We start from the raw sequence: 14,326 nt of genomic DNA, 5'->3' as shown, positions 1-14,326 counted from the left end.
TCTTCCATCTACATTTGTATTTATTATACTTTTCACAATAATAGGCTAAATAAACCTAAACAAAAATGGTAAAAATCATCTTAAAAGGGCATATACTCCATTAACAAGCTGGTTAAAGATTTCACTCATGATGAATTATTGGTAGATATTATCTTGCTGATCATATTTGTTATTTATAGTGTATATCAGTCTACACAATAAAAGGTGAAAATGCAAAAAATTGGGAAAAGTCGTCATTAAAGGGCAATAACTTCATTAAGTAGTCATCTAACGATTTCAACCATGTTGACTTATTTCTAGCTCTTGTCTTGCTGATGTTTTTTTTTTTAAATTCTATTTTTAGTCTAATGGGCCAGTTTGATTGGAAAGCCGGGTCATTGGACACATTTTTGAACTAGATACCCTAATAATGATTGTGGCCAAGTTTGAATAAATTTGGCTCTGTAGTTTCAGAGGATGATTATTGTAAAAGTTAATGATGATGACGACAATGATGGAAGTCGGAGGCCAAGTGATAAGAACGGTTAACATTAAGAACAGCTCACTTGGCCTTTAGCCAGGTGAGCGAGAAATGAGGTTGCAACTCCATAAAAAGAAATTTACATTCAGTCATTTATGGGTGTTCTGCTTTTGTAAAACTCTTTTGGTTTTTATCTTATCATGGGTCTTATAATCAAAATCCTTGTTTTTATACTTTTAAGGTGGTACCCAACACCTTGACTAATATTAATTTGGCTCGTTTAATTTTCATAAAATTTTGACAAAATGTTTACTTTGACCCTTTGACAAAAATACAAATATTTCAAAAAATTTCAACCAACCACTTTATCAGAAAAATTTCATTGGTTATATAGCAGTTTGACAAACACTAATTTTGATCATTGAGAAGCTTAATATTTCCTTAACAATACAACGTGATTAAAACGTCTAACTGATTTTTACAGAGTTATCTCCCTGTAGTGTTAGGTACCACCTTAACATGTTCAACTGCACACAAGATGCTGTCTATAAAAAACACAGTACTGTCCAATAATATCACAGCAGTTCATTTACAATTAAACCAATGGCTTGCTTGAATATATCATCAACTTTAAACATTAAGGGTTGGTCTGAATGGTCAGTTCAGAACATCAGACACTGTATATTAAAATGATAGCACTGTCCAATATGATCATAACAGTTCATTAACAATTACACCAATGGCTTTCTGGAAATGATCAACAACTTTTGATGGTTGAAGGCTGATCCTAATGGTCAGTTAATAACAACTGATACTGTATATCAAATCATGATACTGTCCAATATGATCACATCAGTTCATAAACAATTACTTCAACAGCTTGCTGGAAATCATCAACAACTTTAAATGGTTTAGGGTTGATCTTGTTTTCATCTCCAATTCTATACTTTCCTGAATAAAAAGTGAAGCATTTTGTTTCATACATGGAAATCATTTACTCATTTTTTAAAACAAGATACCCCAAGGAAGAATGTGGCCAAATTTGGTTCCAACTGGCTCAGTATAGTAATTTCAGACATTTTTGCATGCATTTATTATTGCGATTTGTAAAGAACTGACATAAATGCAAGATTAGTTATTGTGATTTCCGTAAAAGCTGCCTACAGATAATTGTAATCAAAATGCGAATTTTTGTAAATAATTAATAATAATTAATTAATAAAAACCTCCCAATAATTTCAGAATTTAAAAGTAATTTCAGAGAATATATTTCAAAAGATAAAGAACTACAGACCATGACATTAAAATTAAATGAACACCAAGTGTTAGAAAAAGCTCATGCTGTTTCTTTGGGTCAGATGGAAAGCAAAGAAACAGCCTTTTTTTTATTGCTGTTCATTATCTTGAAGTGGCAGTGAGGCATTCAAAATTGATAAATCACACACTACTCAATGCATGTTTTGGACGGACCCCAGCAGAAAAGCTTGAACATACTCCTTTGCTTAATGTCAGTCATGCTACATATAATGTATGTGAACTGAAGAGCAGAGAGAACTTATTTTTATTCCACTCTCCACATTTTTGCTGTCAAATGTAAATATTTCTTTTTGGCATTTGAAATATTTCAAAATAACACTGGGAATTAAGCAAACTACATGTACTTAAAAGTTTAATAATACTTTGAAAAACTTGAAATTTAATGTGATGTCATAAATTTTATTTTAATAAAAATGTTAATGCTTACCAAAATATACGTCAGCAGTGAAAAAACTTTTTCTTTGCTCTTTTTTAATAAAATTTTTTATGACTTCAAAAAAAGGACTACAGCTGTGAAAAGATTTACATCTGGATATTTATACATCAAAATTGGAGCACCAGTGGTTAGTATTACCTGTTCTCACCAGAATTCCTAGCATACCAGTCTTTTGAGCACCATCAATATCATCCCTCACATCCTACAAATATTTAATGAATCTTTAATAATTTGATTTTTTCTTAAAAGTCACTGTTTTCTTTAAATATTTTTTTTTCTTTTTTCTTCAGTTTTTTTTTAAAGTCTGTGATATAATATGTGTATTTGAGTTAGCCCCAGAGCAATGTTATTTTACTAAAAGTATGAGCAAGTTTATGTTAAGGTGGTTGTCCCTATCACATTTTCTCTATTTACAGCAGTTTTCAAAATAATAGACAGAAATTGCATGTTACCCTAATGTTCTATTTTTAGCAATGTTGGCCATATTGGTTGGCATGAGGGGTCATCAGAAAAGTTTTCTAAACTAGATATCCCAATGATGATTGTGGTCAAGTTTGGTTAAATTTGGTTTAGGTGTTCCGGAGAAGAAGATTTATGTAAAAAGTAGCAGACGACGGACGACTGACACCAAGTAATAAGAATGGCTCGACCAGGTAAGCTAAAAACAGAAACAAACAAACAAACAAGAACAAAAACAAAGAACAAAACAAAACTCAACACAGATCTTCCTTTAACTGATGCATTTAAAACCAACATTTGTTCCTGTAAAATGTCTATTCATTACTCTGGTACCCTGTCCACCTACATCTTGTTTCACACTTCTCTGTGTCCCTGTTTACTTACATCTCCAATCATAACACATTCTTCTGGCCTACAGTTGAATTCTTCCACAGATGACAAGAAGAAACTAGCTTGAGGTTTACCTACAATGTGTGCTGTTGTATCCGTAGCATATTCTAAAGCTGTTACAAATGGACCTGTAAAGGTATAAAAAGTAGTATCAATAGCTAGAGTTATGGTAATGTAAATTCAGAAATTTTTTGATGTTTTTATTATTGCGAATATTGCGTGCAACAAGATGAGTCACAACAATAATAAAAGAAGAATGTGTCTGAGGACAGGAATGCCCCCACTTAAAGTTCAAACAAACGAAAATGGAACAGACAGATGGAAAGACTGAAAGCCTGAAGGACGGGAAGATGGATGTCAAGAGTAACCTTAATGCTCCTGTTCCCTACAGTGGGGGCATAAAAACTTAGATTTTAAATTTTGATTTCATTTTTGTGTACAGCATTTTCTGTAATGACAATAAACTCTCATTTGTGTTAATTGTTTAACAATTGCAATAATAAATCCACACAATGATTTCTTTATTTACAATAATTGTTTGTTATAAATGTAGCTGTAGTTATAATCTTCTTAAGATTTTACCATGAATACATAATATAAGGTTGTCAGTACAAAATGTAATAAAAATAGACAAAAGATGATTAACAAGTTTGTTTTTTTTTTGCTTTTTCTATGTTTAATATGGAGCTTTCCTGTCTTTAATATATGAGCTGCGACCGATAGAAATCGACCTTATTCAAGTGCACATATACATGTACAAGTATAAGACTTTGATTGGTTTTGGAACGTTCAAATACGAAATAAAAGATGACTTTTGGTCTGTTTTGTATGGTTCTTATAACAACTTGATTTTCAAATAGTTACAGAATTTGCATAGATATTTTTTCAACAAGAAATATGATAACAGATGTATTGATGTTCATTTGCATAAAGGTAGATTTCTATCTGACGCAGTTCATATTCAATAAAAACTGAGAACTAACAAATATCCTAATTCAGTAAGTTGAAAATAGTTGTTGTTACACCCTTGTAAATGGTATTTTTTTTATCCTATTCAAAGAACCCCCAAGGGTGACTGGGGAATAGAAATATGATCACTTTGGTCTGCTTCAGATTGGCAGTTAAACCGTTGCCAAAGTGGGGCCTCTGTTTGGCTGTTCCGGATGTATCAAGTACGCAGCCACTTCCTGTCAGAATGGGGACGTTAAATTTGAAGCCTTGTGTAGAGAGTGCCTCACCCTCTGCATGTTAAGTAACCTTGCAACAACTCTACCAGGGGTCCATTACGATGGCCTGTTGCAAGCCAAATTTCTCTCCCTATCAAATATACCCTCATTTTCTAGTGGCAGTCAAAATTTCCCCGACCTTATCTCGGACAGCCTCAATTGCAAGACCTACCTATTGTATTTATTGTTAATTTGTTCTCGTCCTGAACATGCATGAAATATTTGCCACTGGAAGTTAAGCAACCAACAATCAATCAATCAATCCTATTCAAAAAAACACATTTAAGATACTAGTAACCTTTTTGTATTGGAATTCTATCAACTCTAGCTTGGAATTGCTGAAATTTCTGAAACACATTATTTATGACATATTTTTTTTTTATTTCCTTAGATGCAATTCAGCTGATTTTTTTTTATTCATACCATAGTTATGATAGTATAATTTTTTTCATAAAAGATACTCTGCTAATTCATCTTCAATAACTTAATGAACTGTAAAATTAAACTAGTATGTAGAAAAGTATTAATTGTAAAGTTCATATCATTTGTTATACCAATACAGCAACAAATCCAGAGGGCATAGGAACCCAATGTGCCCCCTTTTTATGCACTTATTTTGTGTTTTTAGTTCATATTTTTTATCTTTTAGCTTTGTTTTAATACCTGGTCCAAGAGCTAATTCATCTGTTTTTTTATAATATCTGGCTTTGTGGATAGCTATCAAAGGACACCCATCTTGGATTAATCTGTAAATGTGTAAAATCAATTAAATTATTCATTTAAATACCGGTATTCATTTTATTCCAATGTCAAAATGGAAAGTCCTGTTTTACTCCTTTTTCCATTCATGGGATAATTAGAAATAAGAAGATGTGGTATGAGTGCCAATGAGACAACTATCCATCCAAGTCACAATGTGTAAAAAGTAAACAATTTTAGGTCATAGTACGGCCTTCAACACGGAGCCTTGGCTCACACCGAACAGCAAGCTATAAAGGGCCCCAAAATGACTAATGTAAAACAATTCAAACAGGAAGACCAACAGTCTAATCTATATAAATAAACTGTTAACACAGAGATATGTCTCGTCTTTTTGATAATGCAAATGTTGAAATTAAAATAGCAATACTTTAACATGTAAGTTATGCAATTATTCAAAGTCAATGTACCATGACTTGAAGGTACATTGCAAAACAATCTCCATGGAAATGAGATGTGCCAATGCTAATACAACTGCATACCAAATACCATAGACTTATCACAAGTCGTTCCCTTTCAACAAACCTTAGAACACAAACATTGACTTGTAAACTATGTAAAAGTTTCAAAGTCAATGAACCATGATGAGGGGGTGGGGCTATATAATCTCCATGGAAACCAGACTTGCAAATGCCAATAAATTTGCATACCAAATATCATTGACTTAACATTAGCGGTTCATCTTAAACTGATCTAATCACAAACTAATACATGTAAACTAAGCAAAAGTTTAAAAGTCAATAACCATGACTGAGGAAGCGGGGCCAAAAATTCTCCATGGTAATGAGATGTGCTAATGCTTATTCAATTGCATACCAATAAACATTGGCCTACCACTAAGGCTTCCCCTTGAACTGACCTAATCACAAACTAATACATGTAAACTAAGCAAAAGTTTCAAAGTCAAAAGGCCATGACTAAGGGGGCAGAGCCAAATAATCTCCATGGAAATGAGATATGCTAATGCTTATATACAACTGCATACCAAATATCATTGACTTACCACTAGTGGTTCCCCATAAACTGACCTAATCACAAACTAATACATGTAAACTAAGCAAAAGTTTTAAAGTCAATAGACCATGACCGAGGGGGCAGGGCCAAATAATCGCCATGGAAATGAGATGTGCCAGTGCTAATACAACTGCATACCAAATATCATTGACCAACCACTAGTGGTTCACCTTAAAATAGACCTAATCACAAACAAATACATTGTTGATGCCGCCGCCGTCACCAACGCCTACGCCAGAAACAGCATACCTATGTTTTGCTTTTTGACTCTGTCAAGGCGAGACAAAAACAAGAAACGAGAAACACTTAAGAACCACATCAACACACCACAACTTAGTTTTGGTTTTTAACCTTATTTGTATCTAATTAAATTTAAACATCTGTAAACTACTGATGCCTCAAATTAATAACACTTTAAAAATAAATAATGGTTAAAGTTTTTGAATCACATAGGTGGATCCAGGGGGGCTGGGGGCCCAGGCCCCCCCCCCCCTTTTGTTTGAAAAATTTGGTTGATTATATAGGGAATCACTGAAGCATGACTGGAGCGGGCCACCCTTAGGTCAGTCAGCGGGTCCCCTCTTATGAAAAGTTCTGGATCCGCCACTGGAATCCACTGCATAAATTAAGTGTTTTTTTAACTTTAACTAGTTAAACTGTGAGCTATTGGTCACTAATAATACCCTTGCTTTAAGTAATCTAAACAGGAAGTTGATGAATGATGGATCTGAAAAACACATCACAAGGTATAACATGTTTGGTGGTGTTACATTTTATAAAGTCTATCCAAATAATGTTTGCAAAGGCTTCCACTGAAGCTGGTAATAGGGGCTGTCTTGAACTTACAGTGAGGTGAGAGTTTTTTTGCTCCATGTTAAAGGCCCATTGTGACTTTGAGATGAAGAACAGCAATAAAAGTGCTGTTCCTTTGCTTTTTGTGTGTTTTTGCTGTGCATGTACTGATTTTGTGTCATGGATGGAAACCACATATCCTTTGTTTTTCTATTACATAAAAAAGCTTGATACCAAATTTCAGGAAGCTCTAATTTGTAGATTCTGGGAAAAATGGGATGAACATTTCATAAGATGGATTGAAAGAAAGAACTAGGGACAGACAAACAGAGATAAACCCTTGTTCCCTCTTTTTTTAGGGGATATAATAAAATGTTGTGCTAGAAAAGGTTCACAGGAATTTTGATAGAAAATTCAGACATTTAATCTGTAAATGTAGTTTAATAAATGTCCTATTGAAATGTTTGTACATCACTCCTGATAAATATTCAGATATAAAAAAAAAACAAATCTTAAAATACTTCCTTTCCTGATACTGGAGATACTTAGTACATTATATGTAATCATAATTTGAACTTCATAAATTACTGTAAGACAAAAGGAAAATTAAATAAAAAAACTCCCTTTGAGTGATAAATTCTACTTGAGATACACGAACAACTTTGATAATAAATATGACCGCCATCTAAATAAAAAAATGTTCAAGTGAAAGAGATTGATTAAGGTAACATTATCAATAGTTAATTATCTGCATTTATACAGAGTTATTTAAAACTTAATGATAAGTATGTTCTATTAAAAACAGTTCTGTCAAATTAGAACTGTACATTGGTAACAAAATTAATCAACACATAAATTCTATAAGTTCTTAAATAAAAAACACAACTTTTTTATGAAATAAAGACAATTTAGAGCTTGACAGATTGCATAGACCCCTGTCTATTATTGTAGACCCTCTGTATGTCTATTATTGTAGACCCTCTGTATGTCTATTATTGTAGACCCTCTGTATGTCTTTGGTGTTATTCCATTCTCTTTGACACATTCTTAGTATTTCCTTTCATTCATATATTTTTGTGTTTCTTGACATACAAGTAATATGCAGTGAACATCAAATGGGCTTTGCTAAAATTAAAAAACTGTACTAAATGTTAATTATGGTCAATCAAATGCATTTCTAAAATCTGGACAAATGTTTAAAGAACCTGTTCAGGTCAAATATAGTATTTTTCTCAGTGGCAGATCCAGAACTTTTCATAAGGGGGGGCCCGCTGACTGACTTAAGGGGGGGGCCCGGTCCAGTCATGCTTCAGTGATTCCCTATATAATCTACCAAATTTTTCCCACAAAAGGGGGGCTCGGGCCCCCCAGGCCCCCCCCCCCTTGGATCCGCCTATGTTTCTGTAACCTACCTGAAGGCTGTATTCATTGTCTTATAGTTAAATTTGTCTGGTGCCAGACCAATTAACACAGCATTTGGATTATCTGTTTGTATTCCTGGAATATATCAATTCATAAAATCTACTTGATGTAAGGGAGATAATTCACATTTTATATGATTCCGTTAGACCTGAGGAAATTAGATTTTTTTTCTCTTTAATCCTTTTCTCTTTTTTTAATGTTACCATTTGGTGAGCTTATTTTATTTTTTATTCTCATAACATGTGATTTAAATCTAATATATGTTTAAAGTCTAATATGAGACATGTAATATTAAACTTAAAAAAATTTACTTTAACAAGTAACTTTAAATTTTAAAATTACCTAAACAAGTTATGTTGAAAACGAGGCTATTTCTAATATTACTTATATAAGTTACTTTTGTAAATTTCATTTACATAGGTGTCCATTCATGCAGATTTTACTAGCTTGACAATTTTTCTCACACACCCGTACGAAATTATAAGGTGTATTACGCCTGGAAATAAGGCGTAAACCAGGCGTAAGTGGTAGTTACGTGTCTAGATCAAGGCATTAGGGAGCAGGAAACGTAAATTTGTAGTCCTTATGGGCGTAGAAAAAAGTGGTAAACCTGGCGTAAATTGAAATAAGCAAGGTGTAAATTTTCTTACGGGCGTAAAACTGTTGGTATGGCGTAAATCAAAATACCCATAATGCTTTGTTTAAAGGATCATGGGATTTTTTTTCAAAATTTGGCTCTTTGATTTTAGTTTGCAAGAGTTGGACTTTATGGCAGCTTCATATATTCAGGGATAATTAGCTAATGTTTTGTGCTTTTTGGAAGAATTTGAAATTGGAATTATGGAATCAAATTGATTAATGAAAATTGTGAAATAAAAGGAAAGTAGTATACATGGTAAATAATAATTATGTGAGTAACTAAGTTATTAGGTTTGAAGTTCTAACAGTTATTTTGAAATCCCAAAATCTTTATCCTTGGATGATACATTAAAATCTTTTACATTATAATAAGTTAAATATCAGTATTATCATTTATATTTTAGTTCAAAGGACATTAATTTTCAAACAAAACTTAGTTTAAATGCTAGTTTTATTTCAAGAAAAATTAATTGTCATAATTCTTATTTAAACTTAAACTTATTTGAGCCAGTTTTGTCTAAAATGTATTTATTTATATATTAGCTTCTTCAATGGTTAATATTTCAAGTTTTATGTCAAACAATGAGAAATTAAAGCAATAGTACAGAAGTTTGTATCAAATACACAAAAGTACACAGCTAGGGTAATACACTGATTTAAAATAAGTGTAGTATTATGTAAGGATATTACGCCTGGTTTATTTATTGACCAGGCGTACTCATTTGCATGTGACACCTGGTTTTCTGTGGACCAGGCGTACTCATTTAAATATTACGCCTAATTTTACGCCTGGTTTCCGCCTCAGTTACGCTTGGTTTCCGCCTGGTTTCCGCCTGGACATACATTCCTTAAACACTGCACTGACACCCAGATAAAGTATGATTTTTACGCCTGGTTTCCGTGTCATATACGGGCGTCACATTTCGTACAGGCGATGATGATGATGATGATGATCTGGTTATTTTTCCATGAAGTATAAAAACTAATCCTCATGAAACCCTATAATTGCCTTTCAGACACACTTTCGTTTAATATTGACACTTCTGGGTCAAAGATTGGTCTTTTGGGACTATCAAAATATCATTTTCCTTGGAAATTTTGAAGGTAGTCGGATATAAATAGATGGAAACCTGTGATTTAATTGAGACTTGAAAAAATGAAAAGAACATGTTATAAAGTTCATGCCTCCGAAGCACATTTCTGGATTTACCTTCATCAGGAACGCTCTAAGCAGAATATTTGAAAGCCAAGGATGTATAAGAGCCGAAACAGTTGAAGAGCTATATTACCAAAAAGGATCTAAAAAAATAGCCAAGCTATTTATAAATTGAAACCCAAAACAATTACATATGAGCTGCATTGGACAGAAATCGACCTTATGCATGCATGTGCACCTTACATGTACATGTATAAAATTTTGCTTGATTTTGGAACATTCAAATACGGAATAAAAGATGAATTTTTGAAGGGTTCTTTCAACAACTCAATTTTTAAAAAGTTACAGATTTTCTGTAGAGATTATTCAACCGCAAAAAGATTAACATATGTATTGATATATGCATTTGCATAAGGTCGATTTCTATCCCACGCAGCTCATATGTTTCTTATATAATCATACTAATAATTATAAACTATAAATTACAAAGATGTATAAAATAAGTTATAAAGGAATATAATTATTTATGCATTTTTTTAAAAGTAACCTTTTATCTGTATACTCCTTTCAATTTTAATTAATTCTTAATTTTATGTAATAAAATAATGCAAAGATTCATAAAACCTTCATGTAGTCCATACATCTATTGAAATTTAAGATAAATCTATTGAGTATTTTTTTTAAAAAGAATAATTGATTTTTAGTTTCATGTTATTAGCTTAAATCAAGCTGTTGTACTGCTTCAGGGTCTGTTTTCAGATGCCTTTGATAACTTTCTATTTAGTTTTTCTTTTCCTCATTCTTGAAGGCCATAACGTCACTTGAAGACCATAACTTCGCCTTGAATCAAGGCCATAACATGATTTGAAGGCCATAACGTCACTTGAAGACCATAACTTTGCCTTGAATTAAGGCCACAACATGATTTGAAGGCCATAACATGAAATGAAGGCCATAATGTGACTTGAAGGCCATAAGATCACTTGAAGGCCATATTGTCACTTGAAGGCCATATTGTCACTTGAAGTCCATAACGTGACTTGAATGCCATAACGTTACTTGGATATGTGTTTGTTATTCTATGTGCATGTAAAACATGTTAAATCTAAAGTCAGGCTATCTGGGCCATGAGTTTGTTTTATTATGATGTGTATTCCAGAATTGATGTGTTATTTAGTCACTTGTTCAGTATTTATTTCTCTAATTCCTACCCAATTATACTTTTCCGACAGGTTAATTATAATTTTTAATCAACGTGTGGTTTGTGTGATCACAGTACTTCATTGGTCAAAATTCAATTTTGATGTCAAATTCTATTTATTCCTCTAAACTTCCTATTGTGACATCAAAAAAAGAAAAGAATCATTGACTGATGACGTCACAAATAAAGAGCAATTCATTGAAAAAGAAAGATAAAGTTTATCTCCATGTATCTAAAACCATAAGAGAAACAGATTCAACCACAAAAACTCATACAATACAATATTTCTCCACTATCGACAGTCAAATCTAAAATATTTAAAAACCTAAGCAAGTCTCCCAATTTAAATATGAAAAATCACAAGTGAAGAGGTAGAATCTAAATATACATATTTAAATTCTCTAATGCTGTCAATTGAGAAATTATTGTGAGGTTTTTATTTATGCTAATAATGTGACTCCTTGAGTATTGTAATAATAAGAAATAGCATTCTCTGTATGTAGCTTTTCCTTAAATCACAACAATTAAACTCACATTTTTGTTAATTTTTTCAAAAATTGCAATAATAAATGCATGCAATAATTTCTGACTTTACAGTAAGTTATTCTTTGACTGTTTTTGTTTTTGCTTTTTCAAAGGAGTCAGGCCATAAAAAAGAATATGTTTGTTTGCCCTAACCCTACCTACCCAGAAAATATCTGCCTACTCAAAATCTTTTATTGTCTTGGTGTGAAATTTTTTTTTTTAATCAGATAGGCATGAAGACTAAACAAAATCTGACACTTCAATTTCTCTTTGCCGAAAAAAAAAGAAAATGCCTACCTACCCACTGTCTCTACCTTTGGGTAGGGTTTGGGCAAACCAAAATATTTTTAGGTGTGGCCTCAGGTGTTAATGGTCCATTTGGTCTGTTGTACTGTGCAGTATTTTTGGTGATTCCTGTTGTTCCATTTTATGTATTTATCATTTGGAAATTTAATTTGTCTAAGACTTATAATAAACCATATTTACCCTCAAAATCTTCCAATGCTCTATCATCCACCATCATGAATGGTCTAAGATTTCTCTGCTCTATAACATGTCTGGCTGCTGTCAGTGAGGTAAATATCTCACTTGGTTTGATGTCAAACCCTATACCAGTAAGTCTGTTCAGTAAACATTTCTGTGATTCCTTAGTTGTGTTTGTAACAAATTTAATATTTACATTTTGTCTTCTCAACCTGTAAAAAGTTAACTGTTAAAAACTAAACCATTTTGTCCATGACATGTTTTATTTACATCTGGTTTTTTTATGATAAACAGCTCTTTTAACAAAGTACAAATCTAAGCTGGAAAATGCTTGACAACTAATTTCGTGCTTTTTAAAGGTAGATAATTGATTGAATTTTATTACTTCTAGATGTAAACTTTGTTTAACTTGTGTTGTTTGTTTGTTGGCTCATTAACAATTACCTTGCATCTTTTCAGGGGGCCTTGATGGCCGAGTGGTCTAAGTAGTTCAATTACAATACCAAGCCTGTCAACACTAGGTTGTGAGTTTTAACCTTGCATTAGGCAGGTGCGTTAATTGACTAGGATTGTCAGTTTTCCTGAATGAAGGTTGGTGGTTCTCATCCCTGGGGACTCCAGCTTCCTCCACCAATAAAAACTGACTGCCATGCTATAGCCAATAGTGCTGAAATATGCTTTAAACACCAACAATCAATCAATCAATTATTTAATCTATGTTCAGCATCTTCAATAAAATCTATATGTATTATTCTACATGTATTTTTCTGATATTTTTCTGTCTTATTTACCATGTTTATACTTACAATCCTTTTAATTGCAAATTAATTACTATCCTGATCACATTCAAGCATGATTGTAGTGTAAAAAAGGAGGTCAGGGTTGGACAAAAGAATATTTGGTAACAGCATATTGGCTAACCAGAGGGAATGCTATGATTTTAACATATCTATTGATTTACCTTTAACACCATAAATAAAACTTTTGACATTGGTAGTTATATAAGTACCTCTTTTTCTACTTCAGATATACAGTTACAACTTCATATCATTGACGATTATGAACTGTTGCAAGCATGAAGTAAGTTTTTTAAAAATAATCAAATAAGCACATTTAAGTTTTAAATTTCCTTTTTAAACAACCAAAAATTCAGGTTTTGTAAATTATAAGAACAAAAAAGATGTGGTATATGATTGCCAATGAGACAACTATCCACCCAAGTTCAGTGAAGTGGATGTAAGCAATTATAGGTAACCGTACGGCCTTCAACATTGAAAAAAACCCATACCATATAGTTGGATATAAAAGGCCCCGACATGAAAAACAATTCAATTGAGAAAACTAATGACCTAATTTATAACAAAACAATTTACGAAAAATAAGTATGACAGACCTAAACTAACGACAACCAATGAACTACAGGCTCCTGACTTGGGAGAGGCACATTAAAGAGTGTGCCAGGGTTAAACAATTGTTTGTGAGCGCTCAACCCTCCCTTTAACCTGAGACAGTGGTGTTACAGCACGTCATAAGAACAATTAAACTATAAAAATTAGTTGAAAATGGCTTAACTCATTAGATCAATACAAAACAGAAAAACTTCTAACAAATACACAGACCGAACATGGAAAGGTATTTTTACATCCCTAACAATCAAAGACACAAAGTACGGGTTCCGGTAAAGTGAGAATACTCAAAATGTAAATAACTGCTAAAACACTGACTGGACCAGTAATCCTTGAACAATTACTGGACCAAAAGACCACTGAGGTAAAAAAAAAAAAAAAAACCTTCGGGGCCTCTGCTAGTGGTAACATGTTCCATTGTATTATTGCTGTGGAAAAAATGACGATTTGTTACCTCATGAGAGATTTTTTTGAACCAGAAATGTCCTCATCATCAACGTGAATTGTTCCACTCAGATCAATTAGAACAGTCTTTATCTTATTTGCTGACATCGTCGTGATACAATTGCATTTCTTTAACGTCCCAAATTTGATGCATTTCTTCAACAACAACAACATGTGAACATTCTGTCCTTGTCAAA

The 14,326-nt window shown here is 32.6% G+C and overlaps 1 protein-coding gene across 1 annotated transcript; it reads right to left on the bottom strand.

Annotated features, from left to right (window-relative positions):
* Positions 1-74: 74 nt before the first annotated feature.
* Positions 75-14,326, bottom strand: LOC127731732 (haloacid dehalogenase-like hydrolase domain-containing protein 2). The gene is made up of 7 exons (XM_052240572.1): positions 14,140-14,326; positions 12,283-12,491; positions 8,266-8,350; positions 4,952-5,034; positions 3,057-3,190; positions 2,352-2,415; positions 75-1,411 (listed from the first exon to the last, which is right to left on the bottom strand). Exons 1-7 carry the CDS (start codon positions 14,301-14,303, stop codon positions 1,308-1,310), a joined length of 843 nt encoding a protein of 280 aa, XP_052096532.1. The 5' UTR covers positions 14,304-14,326; the 3' UTR covers positions 75-1,307.

The sequence above is a fragment of the Mytilus californianus genome, unplaced genomic scaffold (genome assembly GCF_021869535.1).
Source record: "Mytilus californianus isolate M0D057914Y unplaced genomic scaffold, xbMytCali1.0.p SCAF_20, whole genome shotgun sequence".
NCBI classification, from domain to species: Eukaryota; Metazoa; Mollusca; class Bivalvia; order Mytilida; family Mytilidae; genus Mytilus; species Mytilus californianus.
This window is presented reverse-complemented; position numbering and strand designations above follow the sequence as displayed.

What these genes read in the sequence shown, in the direction of transcription:
- LOC127731732 (XM_052240572.1), bottom strand. Translation starts at nt 14,303, where the DNA reads ATGTTGTTGTTGTTGAAGAAATGCATCAAATTTGGGACGTTAAAGAAA. An exon ending in TCAAAAAAATCTCTCATGAG is followed by an intron (nt 12,492 to 14,139) that starts GTAACAAATCGT and finishes AACTTTTTACAG; the next exon opens with GTTGAGAAGACAAAATGTAA. An exon ending in ACAATGAATACAGCCTTCAG is followed by an intron (nt 5,035 to 8,265) that starts GTAGGTTACAGA and finishes ACACATTTACAG; the next exon opens with ATTAATCCAAGATGGGTGTC.